This window comes from Theropithecus gelada, chromosome 3 (genome assembly GCF_003255815.1).
Source record: "Theropithecus gelada isolate Dixy chromosome 3, Tgel_1.0, whole genome shotgun sequence".
NCBI classification, from domain to species: domain Eukaryota; kingdom Metazoa; phylum Chordata; class Mammalia; order Primates; family Cercopithecidae; genus Theropithecus; species Theropithecus gelada.
The window spans coordinates 11103754-11131745 of record NC_037670.1 but is presented as its reverse complement, the minus strand read 5'-3'; the positions used below and the strand labels follow the sequence as shown (position 1 = coordinate 11131745).

Genomic DNA, 27992 nt, shown 5'->3' with positions numbered 1-27992 from the left:
CACCACTTTGGGAGGCCGAAGCAGATGGATCACCTGAGGTCAGGAGTTTGAGACCAGTCTGGCCAACGTGGTGAAACCCCCTCTCTACTAAAAATACAAAAATTAGCTGGTGTAATAGCGAGCGCCTGTAATCCCAGCTACTCAGGAAGCTGAGGCAGGAGAATTACTTGAACCCAGGAGGTATAGTGAGCCAAGATTGCGCCACTGCAGTCCAGCCTGGGCAACAGAGTGAGACTCTGTCTAAAAATAAATACATACACACATACAATGAAATGCACTCATTTCAAGTGTGCAGTGTGATAGCGTGGCCACCTTCACAATCAAGATGTAGAACATTTCTGTCACGTCAAATTCCCTTCTGACCCCAGTACCCAGCAACTGCTGTTCTGCTCTCTCTTACTATCTAGTAGATTTGTCACTTCTGGAGTTGTGTAGAAGTGGAATCATTTGGTCTGTGGTCCTACATCCGGCCTCTTTCACTCAGCACAGTGTTTTGGGATTCATCTAAGTTGCTGGTATCATTAGTCCTTTCGTTTTTATTGATGAATGATATTCCACTGTGTGGATATATACCAATTTGTTTATCTAACAGGTATATTGACAGACATTTTGTTGTTTGTGGCTATTATGAATCAATCTATAAACATTCATGGAGAGTTGTTACGTAGGCATATGTTTTCATTTCCCTTAGGCAAATACTTAGGATGAGGATCAGGGTACCTGTACATTTTACCTGATAAGAAATGCCAAGCTGCTTTTCAACGTAGATGCATCTTTTTTTATTAATTTTTTTTCATTTTCTTTTCCTCAGGGTAGCAAAGTTACAGTTGTATTATTTTATCCCCGCATAAGAAATCGAGAGGAGTTCCAGGTGCTCCATGTCTTCTGTTTCATTGGTTATCGTCTGATTTTAGACATTCCTAGTGAATGCTTAATGTATTTCATTATGATTTTAGTTTGCATTTTCCTGATGACTAATGATGTGGAATATTTTTTCATGTGCATTTTTGCCTTCATAGATTTTTATTTATAAAGGTTTCAATCTCTTGCACGTTTTAATTTTGGAAACAGGGTCTTGCTCTGTTGCCCAGGTTGGAGTGTAGTGATGAAGTCATAGCTCACTGCAGCCTCAGTCTTCCAGGCTCAAGCAATCCTCCCACCTCAGTCTCTCAAGTAGCTGAGACTACAGGCATGTGCCACCACACCCAACTAATTTTTACTTTTTCTAGACATGAGGTCTAGCTATGTTGCCCAGGCCGGTCTCAAACTCCTGGGCTCAAGCAGTCCTCCCACCTTGGCCTCACGAAGTGCTGGGATTATGGGCATAAGCCACTGTGCCTGGCTTCTATATACGTTTTAGATTCAGCTTGTCAGTTTTTACAAAGGAGCTTTCCGTGATTTTGAGTACGATTCCACTGTATTTGTGAATCAATTTGAGGAAAATTGACAGCACTATTTATTCTTCCAGTCTAAACAATATATTTATTTAGTTCATCTTTAATTTCTCTGAGCAGTATTTTGCAGTTTTGATGTATAAGCCTGGCACAGATTATATTCAGTTTATTTCTAAGTTAAAGTCATGTTTTTCAATGCTATATTAAAGGGTATTTTCTTTTGTAAAAAATCTACAATATGTTTATTTTATTATTATTATTATTATTTTTAATCTCGCTTCATCACCGAGGCTGGAGTGCAGTGATGCGATCTCAGCTCAGTGTAAACTCCGCCTTCCAGGTTCAAACAATTCTCCTGCCTAGTCTCCCGAGTAGCTGGGATTACAGGTGCCTGCCACCACACCCGGCTAATTTTTGTATTTTTAGTAGAGATGGGGTTTCAACATGTTGGCCAGGCTGGTCTCAAACTCCTGACCTCAAGGGATCTGCCCACCTCAGCCTCCCAAAGTGTTAGGATTACAAGTGTGCGAGATTAAAGTTTATTTTATTTGCAAATTTATTTTCCAATTGTTTGTTGCTTTTATGTAGAAATAGAATGAATTTCATATAATATTATTTTATATATTTTTTACATTTTAACGAATAATAAAATATATAAATATTTTATATATTTGGTATTTACTTAATTATTAGTCTGAATACTTTTCCCTAATGTTGGGTCCAATGCAAGGATGTCTGCTTTCTCTACTTCTAGTCAACATTAAATATAGGGAGCAAGTGCCAAAAAGAAAACAAAACGGCAAGAAAAATAAATATACAGCATTATATATAATATATTTTATATTATATAATTTTTATATAATAATAATATAGGTAACCTCTTAATGCTCGCCTATTAGCTCTAGACATTTTTTTGAAGTTTTCTTGAATTGTCCATATATGCCCTTGAAGGCAATATATACTGTTGTGGTTTTTTTTTTGAGACAGAGTCTTGTTCTATCACCCAGGCTGGAGTACAGTGGTGCAGTCTTGGCTCAGTGCAACCTCTGCCTCCTGGGTTCAAGCAGTTTCCTGCCTCAGCCTGCCAAGTAGCTGGAATTACAGGTGCCCGCCACCACACCTGGCTAAGTTTTTTGGATTTTTTTTTTTTTTTTGAGACGGAGTCTCGCTCTGTCGCCCAAGCTGGAGTGCAGTGGCCGGATCTCGGCTCACTGCAAGCTCCGCCTCCCGGGTTTACGCCATTCTTCTGCCTCAGCCTCCCGAGTAGCTGGGACTACAGGCACCCGCCACCTCGCCCGGCTAGTTTTTTGTATTTTTTAGTAGAGACGGGGTTTCACCGTGTTAGCCAGGATGGTCTCGATCTCCTGACCTCGTGATCCGCCCGTCTCGGCCTCCCAAAGTGCTGGGATTACAGGCTTGAGCCACCGTGCCCGGCCAAGTTTTTTGGATTTTTAGTAGAGACGGGGTTTCACCATCTCGACCAGGCTGGTCTTGAACTCCTGACCTCTTGATCCACCCCCCCACTTGACCTCCCAAAGTGCTGGGATTACAGATGTGAGCCACCCCACCCAGCCACAATATATACTTTATAGATGTTGGGTGGAATGTTCTATAAACATCAGTTAGGTCAAGTTGGTTGATAGTGTTGTTCATGTTTCCTGTATCCATACTGATTTCCGATCTATAACGCTGTATATTTATTTTCCTTGCTTTTTCTTTTTGGCACTTGCCACCTCTATTTAATGTTGACTAGAAGTAGAGAAAGCAGACATCCTTGCATTGGACCCAACATTAGGGAAAAGAATTCAGACTTTGATAATTAAGTATAATATTAACTGTAGATTTTTTTGTAGATACCATTTATAAGATGGAAATTCTCTCCTATTCCTAGTTTACGGAGATTTTTTGTCATAAATGGTATTGAATTTTCTCAGATGGTTTTTGGCATCTATTGAGATGATCATGTGATTTTCCTCTTTCCTCTTAACATGGTAAAATAATCTGATTCTCAAATGTTAAACACATCTTGCATTCCTAGGGTAAATCTTACTTAGCTATGCATTTTATGCATATTGTGAGTTTTACTAAGTGAGCATTGTTTTATTTCATTGTGGTCAGAGTACATGTTTGTATGATTTTTGTTCTTTTGAATTTATCAGAAGTTGTTTTATCATCCTGTACATCGATGAATGTTCCATGTGTGCTTAAAGAGAATGTGTATACTGCAGTTGTTTGAATGGCATGTTCTAGAAAAGTGAGATCTGTTTAGTTAGTGGTGTTCTTCAAGTCTCTCGTATCCATATTGATTATATAAAAATCATAATATTAATTAATGTGAATGGCTTTTTTTGTTTTTTTTTGTTTTTGTTTTTGTTTTTTTTGAAACAGAGTCTCACTCTGTCACCCAGGGTGGAGTACAGTGGCACGATCTCAGCTCACGGCAACCTCTGCCTCCCGGGTTTATGTGATTCTCCTGAATGTGTATGGTGTTTTGAAATCGAATTATTATTTTGGATTTTTCTTTTTTCTTTCAGTTCTGTCAGTTTTTGATTTACATAGTTTGAAGCTTTCTTTTGGGGCAAATATACCCTTTAAGATTATTATATCGTCTCTCAATTGTTTGATTCTTTTGAGTTTATACAATGATCTTCATTATTCCTGGAAATATTCCATGTCTTAAAGTATTCTTTTTCTGATTTTAATATAAGCACTCTGGCTTTCTTTTGATTAGAGTTTTTATGTTATATATTTTTTCTGTCCCTTCACTATTAACCTGTCTGTATCTTTATGTTTAAGTTATGTAAATAGCTACATCTTGCTTTTTTATCCATACTATCTTGCTTTTTTATCCATTCTATCTGCCTCTTAACTGGAATGTTAGATCATTTACATTTAATGTAATTATGGATCAAGTTGGATTGAAGTCTACCATGTTTTTCTATTTGTCTTGCCTGTTTTTTCTTGTATTTTTCCTGCTTTCTTTTGATTAACTGATTTTTTAATGATTTTATCTCCCCAATTATCTTATTAGCTATAACTCTTGTTTTCTTAAGGGTTACTTTAAAGTGAAAAGTAGGCCGGCCATGGTGGCTCACACCTGTAATCCCAGCACTTTGGGAGGCCGAGGTGGGTGGGTCACCTGAGGTCAGGAGTTTGAGACCAGCCTGACCAACATGGAGAAACCCCGTCTCTACTAAAAATACAAAATTAGACAAGCGTTGTGGTGCACACTTGTAGTCCCAGTTACTCGGGAGGCTGAGGCAGGAGAATCGCTCGAACCTGGGAGGTGGAAGTTGCAGTGAGCAGAGATTGTGCCACTGCACTCCAGCCTGAGGGACAGAGCGAGACTCCTTTTCAAAAATAAAAGAAAAGAAAAACAGAAATCTGAACTCTCTTTGTACAAACAACCGTGTTCCTAAGGCTTTTGTGCACTTATAGCATGGGAGGAACACAGATCCTTGACAAGTTGCTTCCTCTCTGTCTTCCCATCTGTAAAACAGGAATATGGGCCAAGCACGGTGGCTCACACCTGTAATCCCAGCACTTTGGGAGGCTGAGGCGGGCGGATCACCTGAGGTCGGGAGTTTGAGACCATCCTGACCAACATGGAGAAACCCCATCTCTACGAAAAATACAAAATTAGCCGGGCGTGGTGGCGCATGCCTGTAATCCCAGCTACTCGGGAGGCCAAGGCAGGAAAATCTCTTGAACCCGGGAGGCGAAGGTTGCAGTGAGCTGAGATCGCGCCATTGCATTCTAGCCTGGGTAACGAGCAAAACTCCATCTCAAAAAAAAAAAAAAGGGAAAAGTAACCATCTTTAACTTACTTTATACCTTCAAATAATATACCATTTCATATACAATATAAGAATCTTATAATACATTGTCACTTTCTCTCTCTTGTTCTTTGTGCATTTTTACTGATTTTACCTCTACCTGTATTATAATGCTATAATACATGGTTACTATTTTTTCTTTAAACACTTATCTTTTAAAGAAATTTAAAATGAAATTGTAATGTTTTATTTTTACTCATCTATGTACCATTTCCAGTGTTGTTTATTCGTTTGTGTGGATTCAAGTATGTGCATGGAATCATTTTCTTTTGGTCTATAGAATCTCCTTTTAACATTTTTTATGATATAGGCACACTGGCAATGAAATCTGTTAGCTTTCATTCATCTGGGGGAAAAAATACCTTGATCTCACCTTTTTTTTTTTTTTTTTTTTTTTTTTCTGACAGAGTCTTGCTCTGTCACCCAGGCTGAAGTGCAGTGGCACCATCTCGGCTGACTGCAACCTCCGCCTCCCAGATTCAAGTGATTCTCCTGACTCAGCCTCCCCAGTAACTGGGATTACAGGTGTACGCCACCACACCTGGCTAATTTTTGTATTTTTAGTAGAGACAGGATTTCTCCATGTTGGCCAGGCTGGTCTCAAACTCCTGACCTCAGGTGATTCCGCTGCCTCGGCTTCCCAAAGTGCTGAGATTACAGGTGTGAGCCACTGCATCCAGACACCTGAATTTTTAAAGAGTATTTTTTGTCAGATATAAAATAGTTTCTTGGGTCTGCCAGTCATGGTGGCTTACACCTGTAATCCCAACACTTTGAGAGGCTGAGGCGGATGGATCACTTAAGGTCCAGAGTTGGAGACCAGCCTGGTCAATATGGTGAATCCCTGTCTCTACTCGAAAAACAAAAATTAGCTGGGTGTGATGGTGTGCATCTGTAATCCCAGCTACTCGGGAGGCTGAGGCAGGAGATTCTCTTGAACCCAGGAAGCAGAGCTTGCAGTGAGCTGAGATCGTACCACTGCACTTCAGTCTGGGTGACAGAGCAAGACTCTATCTCAAAATAAAATAAAATAAATAAAATAAAATAGTTTGTTGTTGGTTTGGGTTTTGATTTTTTCTCTCTCTGGACTGACTGACTGTTTCTGACAGGAGATCTCCAGTAATTCATATCTTTTTTTTTTTAACCTATATACAATGAATCTTTTTCTCTCCACCATTTAAGATTTCCATTTTCTAATTTTGATTTCAGAAACTCTCTTATGCTTACTGGTGTTCTTTGGGTTTATCCTGCATGGAGTTTGTAGAGTTTCTTGAATTTTTAGGTTTATAACCTTTATGAAATTTTGCCACTGTTTCTTCAAATACACCCTTTCCCCCTTTCTGGGAAATGTATGTTTGGTTGCTTAATTTTGTTTCACAGGTTGCTGAAGGTTTACTAACTTTTTCTTCAATTCCTCTCTGTCTATTTCTGTTTGGTTTGTTTCTGTGACTGTATCTTTAAATTCACTGATCTTTTTCTTTCACTGTGTCTAATCTGTTGTTCAGCCAATCAAGTGAATTTTTTTCATTTTGCATATTTTAAGTTTCAGAATTCCATTTGATTCTTTATGTTTTCTGTTCTTCTCTGTATTGTATTCATGTTTTTCTTTAAATCCTTGGACATGCTCGTAATAGATGTTCTAGTCTGCTTGTTCCATTATCTCTTGTCATTTCTGGTTCTGTTTTTATGAACTGATTTTTCCTCTGATGATCCTGCTGCTTTGCGTGTCTAGTAATTTTCTATTGAATTTTAGACATCATGAGCGTTAACTACATTTTGTTGTCTTATTTAAGTTTGGGCAGGCAGTTAAGTTACTTGAAGATCAGCTTGATCATTCTGAGACTTTTTTGAAGCTTTTTGGAGTGGATGTGGATAAGGCTTCAAGATTAGTTTAGCCCTCCACTCTGGTGTGACACTTCAGTGTCTTTATAAGTCCTTGCTCTTCAACAAGTGTGTCCTCTCTGACTGGATGCAGTTGGAAAGTCCTCCAGCCCTCAAACTGGGTTGGTGGGGGGGTGTGGTGGTTTTTGGCTCAGACTTTCCTTTCTGTTCTTGCCTGGCCTTATGAGTTTCACCCTGTACATAGACACTTTAGCTCTTGGCAACAGATCACCTCTCTGCAGATTTCTGTAGCTCTTTCTTAGTATATGTCCCTCCTTTTCAGTGCTCTACCTTGCAAATTCCAATTGCTGCAGCCACCCAATCTTCTGATGTCTGTCCTTCAGTGGACAGGGAGACCATCACACTCTGCTTGGGTTTTTTTCTTCGCTGTGATGCAATCCAGAGAGTTCTTCCTGCCAGGAAGGGTAACATAGGGCTCATCTCATCTGCTTCCCTTCCTTCAGGGAAGTCTTGTTCCACCAGTTGTCCAGGGTCTGTAAATAGTTGTTTCATTGACTTTGCCTAGTTTTCTAGTTGTTTATGACCAGAGGGCATGTTGAGTATCAGTAGATCTGTCATGGCCAGAAGCAAAGACTCCAAGTTCTTTTAATTTTGACTTTTGGTTTTCATGAAAATGGCTGGAAAAAATAACTTACAAAGATAAATAGATTCAAACCAAAGAAGCACATTATTGGCTATCTTTACAAAAATAGGATTCATATTTATGAAATCTAGGTATAGGTTGAGTGTCTTTTATTCAAAATGCTTGGGATCAGAGTGTTTTGGATTTGGGATTTTTGAATTAGGGAAACTCAACTTGTACTAATTATGAGACGGTATTTGTTGAAACTCATCTAGTCAATTTTCATTTTCCATGATATTCTTCTTTTTTTTTTTTTTTGAGATGGAGTCTCGCTCTGTCGCCCAAGCTGGAGTGCAGTGGCGCAATCTCTGCTCACTGCAAGCTCCGCCTCCCAGGTTCACACCATTCTCCTGCCTCAGCCTCCTCAGTAGCTGGGACTACAGGTGCCCGCCACCACACCGAGCTAATTTTTTTGTATTTTCAGTAGAGATGAGGTCTCACCATGTTAGCCAGGATGATCTCGATCTCCTGACCTCATGATCTGCCCACCTCAGCCTCCCAAAGTGCTGGGATTACAGGTGTGAACCACCACGCCCAGCCTCTTTTTTTTTGTTTTTGTTTTTTAATAGCTTTTCAGAAGATTTTGCATTTCTTATATTAATTAACAAACTATTTGAAACTTCTTTTGGCAAATGTTTACTCAGATTTGAGTTGGTAAATAATAGTAGATAACATTTATTGAGTGTTAACTCTGTGTGTGGCAATTTTCTTAAGTTAATCCTCACAATAGCACTATGACATAGGCACAGTTACTATGCCCAATTTGTAGATGAAGAAACTAAGGCACAGAGGGGTTAAGTAACTTGTCCAAGATTGCACAGCCAGTAAATGAGAGAGCTGAGACTCGAACACATGCAACCTGGCTCATACTGCAAACTATTACACTACAGTCCCTCTTGTGCAATATGAGGCATTGAGCCATTTTTGTAGAAGGTGCTGCCTTTGCCCATCAGTATATAGATGATGGGAACATTTCCATATATTCACCTTTAGAATGCTGTCACTGTAGCATGAAATAGTTATTTTCCTCAACAAGCATTAAAGCACCACATTTATTGCAACAACTTAGTATGTGTTTATTTTTTCAAAAAATCCGTCAAGCAGTGTATTACTGATATGATAGCCATTTACCATCACAAAACAGGGCAGATAATTTGGATCACTTAGCTTGCCCTTTTTTTTTTTTTTCTTCCCTGTTTTGAGGACAGGGTCTCACCCTGTTGCCGAGGCTGGAGTGCAATGGCATGATCATAGTTCACTGCAGCCTCTAACTCCTGGGCTCAAGCAATCCTCCCACTTCAGCCTCCCTAGTAACTAGGACTATAGGTGTGTTCCCACCATGCCCAGCTACTTTTTTATTTTTTATTGTTAGAGATGGGGTCTTGCTATGCTGCCCCAGCTGGTCTTGAACTGCTGGCCTCAAGTGATCCTCTCACCTCAGCCTCCTAAAGCACTGGGATTATAGGCACACACTGCCCCACCCGGCCAGGATCACTTTGCTTTTCTAAAGAAAATCGTATAGCTCATCTTTAAACTTAAAACTCTGACATACTTTTGCCAAGAAAAAACCAACAAACCGTTTTGTGGGTTGAAGTACTGCAGTTTTGGTTTGGTTTGGTTTGAGATGGAGTCTTGCTCTGTCACCCAGGCTGGAGTGCAATGGTGTGATCTCAGCTCACTGCAACCTCTACCTCCCGGGCTCAAGCAATTCTCCTGCCTCAGCCTCCCAAAAAGCTGGGACTACAGGTGCGCACCACCACACCCAGCTAATTTTTGTATTTTTTGTGGAGACGGGGTTTCACAACATTGGCTAGGCTGATCTCGAACTCTTGATCTAAGGTGATCTGCGTGCTTTGGCCTCCAAAAGTACTGGGATTACAGGCGTACGTACGCCATGGCGTCCATCCCTGGCCACTTCTTGACAGGTGCAGAATTGCATCCAAATTCTGACCATTGGCTCATTTCATACATTGTATTTTCAGCTCTAGCATTTAGTTTGCTTCTTTTTGTATATCTTTTTCTCTCATCCTTGCACTCCTGTTTTCCTTAAAATCCTTGTGTGCAGCCTCCCTCTCCCTAATCTCTTTTCTCTTCCTGTTCTCCCTCTCCTTCCCTGGGACCACACTGGCTTCTCACTATGCCTTGACCATGTCCTATTCACAGCTACTACAGGAACTTTCACCGGTTGCTGCCTCTGCCTGGGGTGAATCCCTGCAGTGCCTCCCATTACCATCCCGATCTCCATCCCCGCTCACTTCTTCAGAGAGGCCTTCCCCGTCCCCTTGTCTCTAGGACCCATTCCCCTCTCTCCCTGTGCCTCTCCTCTTCATGCTCGGCAGCGCAAATGCTCCGCACTCACAGTGGGGCTGTGCTCCAGTCAACCCATCACAAGTTGAAAACATCACAAGTTGAAAATATGTTTAATGCCCCTAACCTACCAGACATCGTAAGTTGAAAATACCACGAGTCAAAAATGCATTTAGGCCGGGCACGGTGGCTCGTGGCTGTAATCCCAGCACTTCGGGAGGCCGAGGTGAGCAGATTGCTTGAGGCCAGGCGTTCAAGACCAGCCTGGGCAATGGAGTGTGAATCCCTGTCTATACTAAAAATACAAAATTATCCTGGCACGGTGGTGTGCGCCTGTAATCTCAGATACTCGGGAGGCTGGGGCAGGAGAATCGCTTGAACCCGGGAGGCGGAGGATGCAGTGAGCCAAGATCGCACTGCTGCACTCCAGCCTGGGCGACACAGTGAGACTCCGTCTCAAGAAAAGAAAAAAAGAACTCCTTTTCCCAGTTTCTCCAGGAGCGCTCTTCCACTCATCTGGCCTCCTGCCTTGGTTTGTCATCTACATCCATGGCTTCTCTCTGCTACGAGGCTGAGCCCTTCCCAGAGCAGTTAGTTGGTTCAGTTGCTTAGGAAATATTTGTTAAATTAGTACTGAAAGAGATTTTCGTTGGCTGCTGGTTAAGGAAACAGAAACCTTTATTTTTTTTTTTTTTTTTTTTTTTTTTTCCTGAGACAAGGTATCACTCTGTCCCCTGGGCTGGAGTGAAACCCTATCTAAAAAAAAAAAAAAAAAAAAAAAAAAAAAGGTCATAGCTCTCTGCAACCTCCACCTCCCAGGCGCAAGTAATCCTCCCACCTCAGTTTCCCAAGGAGTGCACCACCATGCCCAGCTAATTTTTTAATTTTTTCTAGAGACAAGGTCTCACTTATGTTGCCCAGGCTGGCCTCAAAGTCCTGGGCTCAAACAATCTTCGCTCTTCAGCCTCCCAAAGTACTGGGATTACAGGCGTGAGCCACTGTGCCCAGCCAGTAAGCAGAAATCGTACTGAGAATTTTTCATACTCATTTGCCTGGCCGGCTTCTTTCCTTCTTCCTTCCCTCCCTGGGTGAAATGCATCACCCCATACATTGCAGAGCGAGCTCCACCAGCCTCTGACTGGGATGGCTGGAATTAACGAGATAATGTTGCATGCACTTAGGAAAAGGTGCTGAATATGTACAGTATTGTTGTTTGTAATAATTATGTTCCTTGAGCCCTGTGTTGCATAACAAGCTATATAATACCTCCAAGATTGCTTTAGGAATTAAGTATCAGATGATTGTAAAACACTTTACAAGATTGTCGCATTGGGTGGGTGGAGCTGGCAGGAAAGCGTGTTGAATCGGAGGAGGAGGCTGGGAAGACAGGGGTTACCGGATTTTGTGTGTTCCTGTTTTATGTATGGGTGTGTCCTCTTTGCCTCCTCCAGACAATTCCCTAATTGAGCTGCTAAGATCGGAGGCATCTGACGTTCGCATAAGACCTGACAATCCTTGTGTGGGGTTTAAATGGCATTGGAAATCATTAACGAGACAAAAAGCTATGATTTCCGTAGATTAACACACAGGTTGGGTTTTGGCATGCCAAAATTCATTGTTTTGGTCTTTAGCCCAAACATGCTGGAGTCATTATATTGTCATGCGGTAATTAGCTGTTCCTTTAATACAAGTAATAAAAATTAAGCCTAAGAAGTTCTTTAGCAATGCCTCTTACATATCCCAAAACAATATTCATATGCTGTAGGAATTTAGCCATTCAAATGTACTGCAGTAAAGTTTGGAGTTTAATGCACAGTGATGTTTGAACATTTAGCTGATCCTTTAGTCTGTGACCACCTTTGCTACGTAGGCATTAACCTTTAATAGTGTCAGACTAAATATACATGCCATAGTGAACGATTAAGAGATGGCCTGAATTTTCATTTACAGTATAAGGCTTTGAAAATTGGTGTAAAGATCTGGCTCCTCCTCACTTGATAATGTGCGTGTCATTTTCATATGTCACTGGATTCCTTGCTTAACCGCATAGGAGAAGCTATTTTTTAATTCGAAGCAGATACAATGGGATCCTGGCCTTTTGAAAATAATGGACTGGAAATGTTGTTGACAGAACTTTTAGGGAGGGCAGGCAGTACACTAGCTTTGTTCTTTAAAGATATAATTTGTTGGCACTTGTGCTAGAAAGCCTACATGAGCAACTCTTAATATAATTTTATACGTGAGCAAAGGTTCCTCTCTTTACCTCCTTTTCCCTGACCTCTATGTCAAGTGCAAGTCGTGGTTTTGTAAAAGGAGGCTGTGAACAGGCTGTTCATTTTCTTGAGACCATTTGCCCAGCACAAGGCCGTGAAGGTAGGGAAGAGGGGCAGGCTGAGAAGGTGAAGGTATTCAGAGAAGTTACAGAATTTTTTTTTTACAAACAGCACCTGGAATGTTTTCAGTAATTCTGTTTTTTGTGTTATCACGACTCCTGCTTACAAAGAACCATCTACCCAAGATAGCCTTTTTTTTTTTTCTCCCCAAGACAGGATTTCGCTCTGTTGCCCAGGCTGGAGTGCAGTGGTTCGATCACAGCTCAGTGCAACATCTACCTCAAGGGCTCAAGTGATTCTTCTGCCTTAGTCCCCCTAGTAGCTGGCACTACAGGTGTGCACCACCATGCTTGGCTAGTTTTCTGGTTTTGTGTTTTTGTTTTGTAGAGACAGGCTTTCACCATGTTACCCTGACTGGTCTCGAACTCCTAAGCTCAAACGATCCGGCCACCCTCGGCCTCCCAAAGTGCTGGGATTACAGGCATGAGCCACTGCAGCCGGCCTCCAGAATAGCTTTTGGAGTCAAATTTAACATAAATATTTTAATGCTGATTAAAATAATAATGAAAAGTCATGCGCCAGAAAGAGATGCAATTATAGACTGTGTATACGTGCAGAGTAAGTGCCCAGCAGCCAAGGGTTCTGCATGATGGACTATGTTACTGCGAAACCCCAGCACCCAGGGTCCGCTGACGTTGAGCCCAACATATCCCAGTGCCTGCCTTTTGTAAACTCTGCCAACATGCTGGCATCCCAGAGAGTCCCTGGCTCCCGCTGGATACATTAACCGAGGCATGGTAGACCTGGCCCTCGATTCCAGGAACCTAGGGTGGTCTGAAAAATTAATGACTCTGGCATTTGAAAATTAAGTGAGCTCTTGAATATATACTCTTGTTGATCCGCTGGGCATGGTGTTTGGCATTCTTCGACTGGAGACTAAATCTCTACAACCATCTCATAAGTGACGCTGGCGCCCATACCAGAAATACATTCAATAATCTTTCTAAGCCCTGTGGACTTGGGTATTCTTCCACTCTGACGGAGCCTGAGAATTCCAAAGGAAGTGTGCCCCCGGTACCCAGCAGGCAGAATATAATTGCCTCTTAGGCAGCAGAAGGAAAACTAAAAATCGCATTGATGCGGAAGAACATTTAAGGTCTCTGCATCCTGTTGAATTCACAGTAAAGGTGAGAGCCGTGAGTTTGTACTGTAAATTCCAGGTCCTGTGACTTCTGACTTTGGATTAAAATCCAGTTTTCTGCAAGTGAATCTGATGGCAGATGTGGCTTTGAATTGGCCGCAAGACCCCATCGCTGGCCTGGCTGCTGTTCAACTCGTGCTGCCCTGCACTTTGTTATTGTCAGGAGTGCGGTGGCCTCCGGGCCAGCTGGCCTCCGACAGGGCCATGCTGGGTCACCGGCTGTGCCTCTGCAAGGGTCTTCAGCCTTGGGACCCGCAGCCACTAACCCCTGACTCTTCTGAACACCCATCATTAGTGAAGGAGGATCGTGATGGAAAGTGATCATGTCATGAAACAGGGTGGCTTCTTATAAAGCCTAAGTGTTTCTTTCCTCTGCTTCACCAAGTGACCTTCCTTGTTGTAAAGAATGGTCACTCAGGGCCGGGTGGGATGGCTCACGCCCATAATCGTTTGGGAGGCTGAGGTGGGCAGATCCCTTGAGTCCAGGAGTTTGAGACTGGCCTAGGCAACACAGGAAGACCCTATCTTTACAAAAAATACAAAAATTAGCCCAGCATGTTGCTGCGCACCTGTAGTCCCAGCTACTTGGGAGGCTGAGGTGGGAGGATTGCTTGAGCTCAGGAGGCAGAGGCTGCAGTGAGCCATGATCATGCCCCTGCACTCCAGCCTGGGAGACCCTGTCTCAAACAAAAAAGCATGATCACTTTAAGTTAACAGACTTAGGTGTGCGTTCTCCATGCCAGCCAACTAGCTGGGTGACCTCAGGTGAGTCACTCCTCTTCCCTGGGCTTTAGTTTCTGAGGCCTCTCTCAAGATTGTTGTAAGGCTCAAAAGACAAAAATCTCCATAAAGTGTCCCGTGAACTGTGTGGCGTTCTCAGGCATCAGGTGTTACTTCCAACCTCATAATTACTGGACCTTTAAACATGCTGGCACCTGTCCACGGACTTGTCCGTCCTCCACATGCAACTCTGGGGATGTGATTGATCTCCTGGGCTGCTGCCTGGTGTATTTCTCTACTTATGTCATCAAAGAATAAAAATCATGAAAGTGTCACACCAGGCAGGAGTAATCGACAAATACCAGTGAATCTCATGGCTGTTCCCACCCCGTTTTCACACCTCCAGGACCCTAGGCTGGGTCCATCCTTTGTAAAGCGCTGGAGAATTCTCCCATCCAGCAAGGGGGCTGGCTGCGGGGGCATGACTGTGGCCTCTGGGGATCCCACTGGAGCTGATATCTGGGAGCCCCTCTCTGAGCCTGTGTACCGCCGCGGAGGGGACCTTTCTGGGGGCAGAGTAGGGTGATGGCTGTTTTCCTGTTGTGCAGATCCCGTACCAGCTTTGGATCTCGGACAGCAACTCCAGCTCAAAGTGCAGCGCCTGCACGATATTGAAACAGAGAACCAGAAACTTAGGGAAACTCTGGAAGAATACAACAAGGAATTTGCCGAAGTGAAAAATCAAGGTTGGTGGAAAATGTGTTCTTTGCTTTGTCTTCTCTTCTCTCTTCTTTTCTCTTCTTCTTTTTTTTTTTTTCCTCTTCTTTTTATTTTAATTGGCTTTTCCCATACTTTTGGGACCAGCTTCCTTGTAATATACACGTCATAAAGTCAGGGTGGGGCAGGAATCTGAGTGTTAGAGAGAGATGATAATCGTGCTGAGCTATTTTGAAGTAAAACTTTTCCTCTGCACAACAACGAGGTAAGATTTTATTGCCCTCTGATGAGACCGATCAGGATTCTTTGAAAATTCTTCCTGTATCATTACGTGATTGGGTCTGCCTCTTGAAAGGCCGACGCATTGCCTCCAGGCGACACCTGTCAGAGAGCCAGCTCATGATCAAAGGGTCATACACAGTAAGTCATTTAATAATTGCCGCGGATACATTAAGGCTTCAGACACGTCTTAAAGGCTGCATGCTTAAGCGCTGCTGTTGCCTTGTCAGTATCGCCTATTCATTAGGAATTTAATGAAAGAAAACAACCTCTTGGTGTGTTTGCCCAGCCGTCAACAAGACAGAGAGGGCAAAGGTTGCCTGGCTTTTCCCGTCAGGGAAGAACAAAGGAATCTGTCCTATACCTAAAATCCAAGGCACTCAGAATCCGGGAGCCTCTTGGCTTCCTTGGCTTGAAGGAAAATCACAGCCCCCCTCTGACAGCAGCAGCAGGTTTTTCAGCCAGCTCCGAAGAGTAATTCGTCCTGTTTGTTTTTGTTTGGGAATGTGGGTAAGGAATTAAATTGAAAGGGGAGGCTGCCCGTTCCCAGTGGCCTTCCATTGACTATTTGTAGAGACTCCAATAAAGAGTTAATTGGGGCCACATGCGGTGGCTCACACCTGTAATCCCAGCACTTTGAGAGGCCAAGGTGGGAGGATTGCTTGAGGCCAGAAGTTCGAGACCAGCCTGGGTAACCTAGCAATACCCTGTCTCTATAGAACATCAAAAATTACCTGGGTATGGTGGTGCGCACCCGTGGTCCCAGTCACTCGAGAGGCTGAGGCGGGAGGATTGCCTGATCCCAGGAGGTCAAGCTTTCAGTGAGCCGTGATTGTGACCCTGCACTCAGTCTGGGTGACAGAGCAAGATCTGGTCTTTAACAACAGAAAAAGTGAATTGGCAAAGACTTTTAAAAGCATCCTTTGGCTTTAAAAACACTGCAGACAGACCAGGGAAGAGGAATTGTCCATGGGAATGATCCAGAAAGCATCTGTGAGGATGTGTGAAGAGCCAGAGGTAGAGGCAAGGGCTGCGAGGGCAGCGGTGTCCAGGGCCTCTGAGAACATCTCCCTGCAGTGTAGGTATGAGGGTACTCAAGCCCTCAGGCCAGCAGGGCTTCCTTGCTGAAATCTGGGGGCATGAGGTGACAGGCAGTTGGGGAAGCGAGACCGCACTTCTGTCTGGCTTTGCGGAGAGTGGTGAGCCTTTAGGACCAGAAGGGAAAGCTCTATCCCGCTAGAAAGTGAGGCGTTGGGCTTACTGGGCTGGAACTGCTGTGAGGGAACGTATTACATTCCCCTGTAGGAAGCATTTCTTGCCAGAATCACTCCAGTGTTACAGTGAAAGGTAACCTACAAATCTGCACATCAAGTTTTCATAGATGCGCTACCCTAAAGGGGAGTGTCCTGGGATTTTTTTTCCCCCTTCATTGTCCTCTGGCATCTAATTTTGATAGATCCACTCTCTGGTTTGTTTGGTGGGTATTTTTTATTTATTTAGTTATTTATTTATTTTAGATTCAGGGTCTCACCCTGTCACCCAGGCAGGAGTGCAGTTGCACGATCATGCTCACTGCAACAACCTTGACCTCCTGAACTCAAGCAATCCTCCTGCCTCAGCCTCCCGAGTAGCTGGGACTACAGGCATGTGTACCACCGTGCCCAGCCTCTTTCTGGCTTATTTTATTTTTTTAAGTTTGCTTTTGTTTTGTGGGAGGGTGGTGCAGGTTGGGCCTGAAGGACTGTGCAGGATTGTCCTTCCCTTCTCCTTATGTCACTGGTACCTCAATGACCAGCTTCCCAGTGGCCAGGGCTTTGCACAGGGGCTGACCAGGAGCCAAGCTGGGTGTGGATGTTCTCTCCCCAAAGGTCTCATATGGTAGGCTTTTCACAATGAGTTATAGAGTCCAAGATTTAAGAACAGCTCCAGGCCAGGTGTGGAGGCTCACGCCTATAATCCCAGCACTTAAGGAGACCAAGGTGGGCAGATCATTTGAGGTCATGAGTTCGAGACCAGCCTGGCCAACATGGCAAAACCCCATCTGTACTAAAAATACAGAAATTACAGGCGTGGTGGGGCATGCCTGTAATCCCAGCTACTCAGGAGACTGAGGCGGGAGAATCACTTGAACCTGGGAGGCAGAGGTTGCAGTGAGCTAAGATCACATCACTGTACTCCAGCCTGGGCAACAGAGCAAGACTCCATCTCTAAAAAAGAACGGCCCTGGAGACAGACAGACAGGCAGACCTGGTTTGAGTCCTTTCGTTGCCACCACCTAGCTTTGTGACCTTGGGCAAATTATCTCACTTTGCTAAAAGCCTCTTTCTCCTGGGAGGCAATTCTTATACTTACCAGGTAGGGTTGATGTGGGGTTAAGTATGTATATACACACAGCATTTAGCTCTCAATAGTACCTGCTAGTTATTCAGCAGTGTGGTTTTTGCCAGAAATTTACCCCCCTTTATTTGGATAACAAGTTTTCCCAAGCTCCAGAAAAATGTCATTTCCTCTCCTCCCCTTCTCAGAATAAAAGTGATCATAATTTGGGAAGGTGGGCGGTGCATATCACTTCTTGTAATTATCACAGCAGTAGTATAAATGATTAAAAAGTTAGATCAGGGGCCCGCACAATGGCTCATGCCTATCATCCCAGCACTTTGGGAGACCAAGGCGGGAGGATCTCTTGAGGCCAGGAGTTCGAAACCAGCCTGGACAACATAACAAGACCCTGTCTCTTAAAAAAAAAAAAAAAAAAAAAAGATGGTGTGAGTACTTTGTGTGTTGCAATAAAGAAATACCTTAGGCTGGGTAATTGATGAAGAAAAGAGGTTTATTTGGCTCATGGTTCTGCAGGCTGTATAAGCACAATGCCAGCATCTGCCTGGCTTCTGGGGGTCCTCAGGAAGCTTTTACTCATGGCAGAAGGTGGAAAGGGGAGTGAGCATGCCACAGGGCAAGAGAGGTGGGGGGACCCCAGACTTCTTAACAATCAACTCTCAGTGATTGAGAGGCCACCAAGCCATTCATGAGAGATTCGCCCCCATGACCCAGACACCTCCCACTTGGCCCCACCTCCAACATTGGAGATGAGATTTCAACCCGAGATTTAGGGGAGACAAACACCTAAACTACATCAGGCACGTGATAAAAGTTAGAGCAAAGAGGGAACTTCCGCCTCATGAGCCACAGCCCACCCACCCTGCAAAGATGAGTAAATGGAGGCCCCAGGTAATGCCAAGCCCTTCAGAGCCCTCTCTGTTATGCTGGCCCCTCCTCCCCTGCACATGCCTGGGAGGTCTGCTGAGACACCCAGTGTCTGCCTGGGGTGCAGCCTGGGCCAGAAGGCCAGAGGCTCTAGGATAAAGTGGCCTCTAGATGAGGTTGGGCTGGTCCGTGAGCACTCACCTGGGGCCAGGGGACCTCATGAGGCAGAGACCTCATCAGGCACAGCACACTGACGAGGTCACACACTGTGATGTGTCATGAGGAGCCCCACTGGAACAAGTGTTAGGGTCCAAGTGCTGTACATCCACTTCCAGCCGATCCTTAAAGGCAAAGATGAGACCGGGTGTGGTGGCTCATGCCTATAATCCCAGCACTTTGGGAGGCCGGGGTGGGCAGATCATTTGAGGTCAGGAGTTTGAGACCAGCCTGGCCAACATGGTGAAACCCTGTCTCTACTTAAAAAATACAAGAATTAGCCAGGTGTGATGGCACACACCTGTAATCGCAGCTATTCAGGAGACTGAGGCATGAGAATTGCATGAACCTGGGAGGCAGAGGTTGCGGTGGGCCAAGATCACACCACTGCACTCCAGCCTGGGCGACAGAGCGAGTCTCTGTCTCAATTTAAAAAAGGTAAAAATGCTGTATGTTTACCTGAGAGTGGGGCTTTTTCAGAGCTGACCTGTCTGGAGTCCATTCTAGAAGTGTCCAGTTCTTGCCTCACTTTGGCCTCGTCCGTATGGCTTGAGAGAGACGTATCACCAACCACTGTGTACACAGAGCATTTCTTCCAGGCTCTGAACAGCCAAGCCAAAAGGCAGAAAGGTGCCCGGTCCCCTCTCCTGTGCCCCAATGTGATCGTTGGTGGAATTCCACCTCTCTGAAGAAAGCACTCTGGGTCCCACCTCATGAAAAAAGCCAACCTCTTCTCTTAACAAAAGAGCCTTTAACACAAAAATTAGCCAGGCATGGTGGTGTGTCCCTGTAATCACAGCTACTCAGGAGGCTGAGGCAGGAGAGTTGCTTGAACCCAGGAAGCGGAGGTTACAGTGAGCGGAGATCACACCACTGCACTCCAGCCTGGGCCACTGAGCAAGACTCCGCCTCAAAAAAAAAAAAAAAAAAAAAAGCCTTTCGCTTCTATGCACTAAGCCGCATGGGTGTTAATCACCCAGGTAATGTGCTTTCGCCCTGGCCAGCGCGTGTCTGTGCAGCTCAGAGAGCAGGAATGGCTGTGAGTTACACACCTGGCAGGTGCGCTTGCTGCACCAGAGGGAGCTCCATTGCCACAAACCCTGTCTGGCCCTCCCCCGGCTCTGCCAGGCCTCGGCTCCTTCATTCATTCATGCCATAGTGCTTTCCTGAGCACCTGTCTGTGCCGGTGCTGGGCGCACAAAGAAAATGAGCCTCGCCTGCTAAGAGGTGGATCTGTAGCAGCGGGCAACCATTCCTAAGAGCTCCCCTCTCCTGGGGGCTGGGGCCACAGTGCTTCTCCACAAAGCATCCAGCATGCAGAGTGGCATAGGCGTGTCTGGAGGAGGGCGCAGGTGGAGCGGCCCTGCCCCAGAGCCACCCACAGGTCTGTTCCATTCATCAAGTCCGCTTTGATGTTCCCTGTTTGGGCAGTTGAGGCGATGTCTGTGAACTTGCAGTTGGTGGTATGGGAGCCACTCACCAGAGCTGCCCGGGCCTGGGCTTTCGCCAGACAGCCCTGCTTTCCAAGGGGCCCCTTGCTGCCCCACCTCCCTGGCGCTCACACCCCACTCTAGGACTTCTCCAGGCCACATGCCAGTCACCAAAGCATCTTCCCCCAGGCTACAGCACCCTCTGCTCTGCACACACAGCCCCCGACCACCAGAGTGGAGGGCGCTCCAGGGTAGGTCCTTTCCAGCCCAGTCCCTTCCATGCTTTCTCCACCTAGCACTGCGCGTTTCTTGTCACTTGTGAACCAGCAGAGCTGCAGGGCCAGGCCGTCTTGCTTGCTTGCTTGTTTCTTTCCTTCCTTCCTTCCTTCCTTCCTTTCTTCCTTTTCTGTCTCCCTCTCTTTCTTTCTCTCTCTGTTTCTCTATTTCTCTCTCCCTGTTTCTCTATTTCTCTCTCTCTGTTTCTCTATTTCTCTCTCTCTGTTTCTCTCTCTCTCTCTCTCTCACTCACTCACTCACCCTCACTCTGTCACCCAGACCGGAGTGCAGCTTCAAACTCCTGGGTTCAAGACATCCTCCCACCTCAGCCTCCCGAGTCCCTAAGCTGGGCACAGGTGTGCGCCACCACATCCAGCTAATTCTTGCCCTTTTTGTAGAGGCAGGGCTCGCTGTGTTTCTAGGGTTGGCGTCAAACTCCTGGGCTCAAGGGATCCTCTCATCTCGGCCTCCCAAAGTTCTGGGATTACAGATGTGAGCCACTGTGCTTGGCCTGTAGACTTTCTTTTTTTAAAAAAATTTATTTGTAATTTGTGTGGGTACATGGTAGGTGTATATATTTATAGGGTACATGAGATGTTTGATACAGGCATGCAGTGTGAAACATCACGTCATAGAGAATGGGGTACCGGAGACTTTCTTGACTCCACTTCGATTGCTTCTTCCAAAATGCACACGCCATTATGAACTTTTTTGTTTTCTGAGAAAATACTTAAACCCACATAAAACTTTATTAATCATCCCTCAGTTACAGGACTAATTGAAGACTCATCAATAAGATGATATGATATTTTACCATTGATTTCCATCTCCCCTCCCCCCGCCTTTTTTCTTTGACTGGTACTAGAGAAACCAAAGCTCTTCTTTTCAGCGAAATCCATTGATCCTCCTCAGCCTAAACGTTTAAAGTTCAATTTAACATTTAGGGAGTAAAAAGTCTCCGAAGGGACTCGTAACCATTGATTTTGTGTCAGAGTTGAAGAGCTAAGGTTTAAAACACACCGATCCTACCAGGTTATGAGAGCCTTGTACCTACAGCCATATGGAATTGTGTGCTTCTCTTACTGTAGGTTTTTTTTTTTTCTTTTCTGCAGAGGTTACGATAAAAGCACTTAAAGAGAAAATCCGAGAATATGAACAGACACTGAAGAACCAAGCCGAAACCATAGCTCTTGAGAAGGAACAGAAGTTACAGAATGACTTTGCAGAAAAAGAGAGGTGAGCGTGGCTTACAGGCACACACAGACTGACATAGCATTTGCCCCTGAACTTCACATCACAAGACACGTTGATAAATGGATCTGCAAAATAAGCCCAGGTTGTAACCCCAAATCCGTAAAGGCTGTGGGCAAAATGTTTCAAAAATTATATTCTGGCCAGGCACACTGGCTCACACCTGTAATCTGAGCACTTTGGGAGGCCGAGGCGGGTGGATCATGAGGTAAGGAGTTCGAGACCAGCCTGACCAACATAGTGAAACCCCATCTTTACTAAAAAATACAAAAAAAAAAAAAATTAGCTGGGTGTGGTGGCGCGCATTTGTAATTGCAGCTACTTAGGAGGCTGAGGCAGGACACTCGCTTGAACCCAGGAGGCAGAGGTTGCAGTGAGCCAAGATCACACCATGGCACTCAGCCTGGGCAACAGAGTGAGACTCCATCTCAAAAAAGAAAAAAAGATATTCTACATTTGTGAGGTTTCTGTGAGCAAAATGCATCTCCCTTTCCCAATTGGTGGATGGTATCAGGCAGCCAGTGAGCCCAAGGGTATCCAAGCCATGCAGGGGCAGAGGTGAAGCTCAAGACATGAGTCGTTAGCAAGGTGGCACCTGGCAGCTGCACCTGGGCTGAGACCAGAGAGGAAAGCCCATTCCCAGTGTGTGGCCTCTGGGGACAAGCCGTGGCCTAGTGCTAAACTCTTTCTGCCTCCTCAGTCAAATTGATATTTAATATTACATGCACACACACACACACACTCTGATGTGATATTTAATATTACACATGTACACACACACAATCTCGGTGGGTTTTTTGGTATTGCCTCTCATTACCTTACATATCAGGGAGCTACTATCAGTAAAATATGTTAATGCCCTATGTAACTGATGTGAGTTTTACATTTCTAAATACCAATTACCAAAAACGTTTCCCACAAATAATGAGTTGGTTTTCCCCTAGCATGATGAGTTAATGAAAGTTAGATTCCTTGTAACAACAACAAGAACTGTTGAACTTACTGATCCCAACCATATCGATCGGATTTTTTTTTTTTTTTAAAGAGAGTTTCGCTCATTGCCCAGGCTGGAGTGCAATGGCACGATCTTGGCTCACTGCAGCCTCCGCCTCCCGGGTTCAACCAATTCTTCTGCCTCAGCCTCCCAAGTAGCTGGGATTACAGGCACCCACCACCAGGCCCGGCTAACTTTTGTATTTTTAGTACACACAGGGTTTCACCATGTTGGCCAGGCTGGTCTTGATCTCCTGACCTCAGGTGATTACAGGTGTGAGCCACCATGCCTGGCCTAGATTGGGTTTTTTTAAACTCACGGGTTAAATTAAGATATTAAGTTTTATACCCACTCCCATCAAGAAAAGCAAAAAAGGGGGGAAAAAAAGATACTGAATTTTAACTTTAGTGTGAAGAAATGTATATATCCATCAACAGGAAGCATGAAATTTGTGATTACAGGTGAGGGGCCAAGTGGGACTGTGGCTGGCATGGGATCTTGTTTTATTTTCAGTTGACTTTCTATGCTGATACTTGGTGAGCTTTTCTTTTTACTTTTCCTGGTTTTTTTTGTTTTGTTTTGTTTTTCGAGATGGAGTCTCACTCTGTCACTCAGGCTTGAGTGCAGTGTCACAATCTTGGCTCAGTGCAACCTCTGCCTCCCAGGTTCAAGTGATTCTCCTGCCTCAGCCTCCTGAGAAGCTGGGACTACAGGTGTGCACACCATCACGCCCAGCTAATTTTTGTATTTTTAGTAGAGGTGGGGTTTCACCATGTTGGCCAGGATAGTCTCGATCTCTTGACCTCGTGATCTGCCCACCTCGGCCTCCCAAAGTGCTAGGATTACAGGCGTGAGCCACCGTGCCCGGCCCTTGGTGAACTTTTCTAAGGCAGACTCTGTAGCAACATCATTGAGTTAGGAGGTAAGGCTCAGACACTGGACCAAATTGAAGACTAGCTGAAACGGCCTGGAGAGAAGCAGGTTTCTATAAGACATGCCCACCAGTGTGCCATGTCAGTTTACCATTGCCATGGCAACACCCAGGAGTTACCACCCCTTTCCATGGCAATGATCTTCCAGCCCAAAAGTTACTACCCCTTCCCTAGAAATTTCTGTATAAACTGCCTCTTAATCTACTGGTAATTAAAAGTAGGTACAAATATGAGTGCGAAACTGTCCTCAGCTACTACCGTCAGCACATGGCCCATGGGGCAGTCCTATCCCGCGAGACTAGTCACGGAGCTATAACGCTGCCGCCTTCATAAAACTGCCTTCTTCTGCCCTTCCACCGGCTCGCCCTTGAATTCCTTCCTGGCTAAAGCCCAGAGCCCTTGCCAGCCAAGCCTTCCTTTGGGGCTTGCCTGCCCTGCAGCATCATGAAGGCCTCTAGGGAATGTCATTAAGCTGACTTCATTCAGAAAGAAAACTGGCTGGGCGCAGTGGCTCACATCTGTAATCCCAGTGCTTTAGGAGGCTGAGGCAGGAGGATCCCTTGAACTTAGCAGTTCGAGACCAGCCTGAGCAACATAGAGATATGCCATCTCCATGGCATGAATGAATGAATGAATGAATGAGCCATGCAGGTCAGCTTGTGCCTATAGTCCCAGCTACTCAGGAAGCTGAGGCAGGAGGATTACTTGAGGTCAGGAGTTCCAGGCTCCAGTGAACCATGATCAGGCCACTGCAATCCAATATGGGTAACAGAGCGAGATCTTGTCTCAAAAAAAAAAAAGAAAGAAAGAAAGAAAGAAAAGAAAAGAGGCTGGGCACAGTGGCTCACACCTGTAATCTCAGCACATTGGGAAGGTGAGGTGGGTGGATCACTTGAAGTCAGGAGTTCAAGACCAGCCTGACCAACATGGTGAAACCCTGTCTCTGCTAAAAAAAAAAAATACAAAATAAGCCGGGCGTGGTGGCGCATGCCTGTAATCCCAGCTACTCGGGAGGCTGAGGCCGGAGAATTGCTTGAACCCGGGAGGTGGACATTTGCAGTGAGCCGAGATCGCGCCATCGCATTCCAGCCTGGGCAACAAGAGCGAAACTCTGTCTCAAAAAAAAAGAAATGAAACAAAAGAGAACTGCCAGCTCCCGCCCACCCAGGGCCCTCCCTGCATCAGAACTTGGCCGGAGGCTCTCAGTACATTCTCTCACTAATTGCCCAGGATGGATCTGCAATGTAGACCATCTCATTTCATAGAGGGAGAAACAGGTCGTGGGTGAGGTACCTCACCCATTACAGCTTTTGCAGCTAATCAGGGCCAGAGGTGGGACTTTGCAACTCCAGACTGGCGCCTGGCCGCCTCTGCAGCCCTGGCCTCCCCATCTGCTCGGTCATGGCCACCTGGAGCCCTGGCTGCAGGACCAAGTTCAGTCCCTTGGGGCCACGCCCAACCCTGCAGGTGGAGGCCGCATCCATCTTCCCTGGGGGAGCGCGGCAGGGCGCAGACTCCAGGAAAGGGGTGCGCATCACAGAGTCAATGCTCAGACAGACGGGCAGACCTTTGACCCCATTGATACGGACTTGGTCCTAAGTAAATGCCTCTTAGGAAAGCACTCCTCACCAGTGGGTGATCGAGGGGGAAAGTGCAAGCAATTTCAAGGCCCTGCCGTGGACAAATGGATTAGTAAAAAGAAGGACCATCCCTAACTGGGATGTTATAGCACCATTAAAATATTAATAATAGTTATGGAGAATTCATAGTAACGTGAGAAGTGTATCCAGTATAATATGAAGTCAAAACATACATCATACAAAATTATATGTAGTACAGTATGATTGTACATCTTCCTATAGCAAACTCATGCATTACCATAATATGGAAATAATTACATATGGGAATTAAATATTAAGTTGACTTTTCTTTTTTTTGAGACAGAGTCTCGCTCTGTCACCCAGGCTGGAGTGCAGTCACGCAATCTCGGCTCACTGCAACCCTCCGCTCCAAGCTGAAGTGATTCTCCTGCTTCAGCCTCTTGAGTAGCTGGGATTATAGGCGTGTGCCACCAAGCCTGGCTAATTTTTTAGTAGAGACAGGGTTTCACCATGTTGCTCAGGCTGGTTTCGAACTCCTGACCTCAGGTTATCCGCCGCCTTAACCTCCCAAAGTGCTAGGATTACAGACGTAAGTCACTGTGCCCAGCTCTTGGCTTTTCAAATTAGGTAAAGGGATTAGCTATATTAAAATACACAATAACTGATTCTTAGAGGGAAGGGCTGAAGCTAGAATTTACTTCCTTCATTGTGTGTGTGTGTGTGTGTTTCGAGACAAAGTCTCACTCTGTCACTTAGGCTACAGTGCAGTAACATGATCTCAGCTCACTGCAACCTCCACCTCCTGGGTTCAAGCAATTCTCCTGCCTCAGCCTCCCAAATGGTTGGGGTTACAGGTGCCCAACATCACGCCCAGCTAATTTTTGTATTTTTAGTAGAGACAGGATTTCACCATGTTGGCCAGGCTGGTCTTGAACTCCTGACCACAAGTGACCTGCCCGTCTTAGCTTCCCAAAGTGCTGGGATTACAGACTTCATTCTTTACACCAAAAAATTGTTGATGGATCTAGGATTTAAATATTATAATTTTTTATTGTCACAAACATACTGGAAGAAAACTGGGGTGCATATTTGTTTTTATTAATATGACTATCTAAAACTTAAAACAGATTCTTAAAAACAAATAATATTTTAAAAACATAACACACGGAGAAGAAATATTTGTACCATGTAAGACAAAAAGGCTAATCTTCATTATATACAAAAAGGTCTTCAAAATTAATAAGAACAAAATCCACTCTACAAAAATAGGCAAAGGAGATAAGTAGGCATTTCATACAAAGAGAAATAACATAGCTTTACTCAGCAGTAAAAATTTAAATTTGATTTTATCTTGCGTTGGCAGAGTATACGAAAACACACTTACATATTGTTGGTGGGAGTTTAAATTGGTGAAAGTTTTTTGTTGGGAAGTTTTTCAGTATCTATCAAAACAAGAAAAGTGGCCAGGCAAGGTGTCTCATGCCTGCAATTTCAGCACTTTGGGAGGCTAAGGCAGGCAGATCACTTGAGGCCAGGAGTTCGAGACCAACCTGGCCAACATGGTGAAACCCCATCTCTACTAAAAATATGAAAAACAGCCAGGCGTGGTGCACACCTGTAATCCCAGCTTCTTGGGAGGCTGAGGTGAGAATTGCTTGAACTCAGGAGCAGACGTTGCAGTGAGCCGAGATCACGCCACTGCACTCCAGCCTGGGTGACAGAACAAGACCCTGTCTCCAAAAAAAAATTGCAGATACCCTTTGGCCATTGTGATTCCTCTGTTAGCATTTCATCCAACAGATTCACTCTCAAAATTATGCAACAATATCTCCACAATGATCACTGAGGGAATGTTCAGTAGAAAGAAACCTAGAAACAATCTGAGTGTCCATAGAGGCTTGATTAAGTTAATTATTTAATAAGAATGAGGAAGAACTATGTTTGCTGGAAATAGAACATTTCTAAAATGCGGAGAGAAGTGAATAAGGGACCCCAGAATGTGATGTGTGTTGTGATCACCTTTGTATTAAAAGAACAGGGCAGGGAGATTATATTACACTGTAGGATATTAAATACTTCTGGCCAGGTGCGGTGGCTCACGCCTGTAATCCCAGCACTTTGGGAGGCCGAGGCAGGCGGATCACGAGGTCAGGAGATCGAGACCATCCTGGCTAACACAGTGAAACCCCATCTCTACGAAAAAATTTTAAAAAAATTAGCCGGGCTTAGTGGTGGGCGCCTGTAGTCCCAGCTACTCGGGAGGCGGAGGCAGGAGAATGGCGTGAACCCAGGAGGCGGAGCTTGCAGTGAGCCGAGATCCTGCCACTGCACTCCAGCCTGGGCAACAGAGCGAAACTCTGTCTCAAAAAAACAAAAACAAAAACAAAAAAAACCTTCTGTTTCACTAGCCAGTATATTACATTGCTTCATTATTACTCTATAGTATGCTACATATTAAATCATACTATGCTTTAGTATATTACATTCATTCATATTTTGCTATGCTATGTGACATATTAATTTATATTGCACTATAATATGTTACATATTAATTCACATTATGCTATAGCATGTTACATATTAGTTCATGTTACACTATAATACATTAGTTCACATTTCACTATAGTACATTATGTATTAGTTCATATTACACTATAGCATGTTACATATTAGTTTGTATTACACTAGTTTGTTACGTGTTAGTTCACATTACGCTTTAGTGTGTTACACATTAGTTCATATTACACTCTAGTATGTTACGTATTAGTTCATATTAC

At 44.6% G+C, this 27992-nt stretch overlaps 1 protein-coding gene across 8 annotated transcripts in view; it reads left to right on the top strand.

Annotated features, from left to right (window-relative positions):
* The window catches only part of CUX1 (cut like homeobox 1), a 472214-nt gene that overhangs the window by 270116 nt on the left and 174106 nt on the right, over positions 1 to 27992 (top strand). For 7 of the 8 annotated variants that reach the window (XM_025381007.1, XM_025381006.1, XM_025381008.1 and 4 more), the window contains 2 exons: positions 14924 to 15061; positions 21550 to 21673. In XM_025381007.1, coding sequence (XP_025236792.1) covers positions 14924 to 15061; positions 21550 to 21673 — 262 coding nt within the window. The remainder of the gene's footprint in view (positions 1 to 14923; positions 15062 to 21549; positions 21674 to 27992) is intronic. The other variant, XM_025381011.1, reaches the window with a different exon arrangement.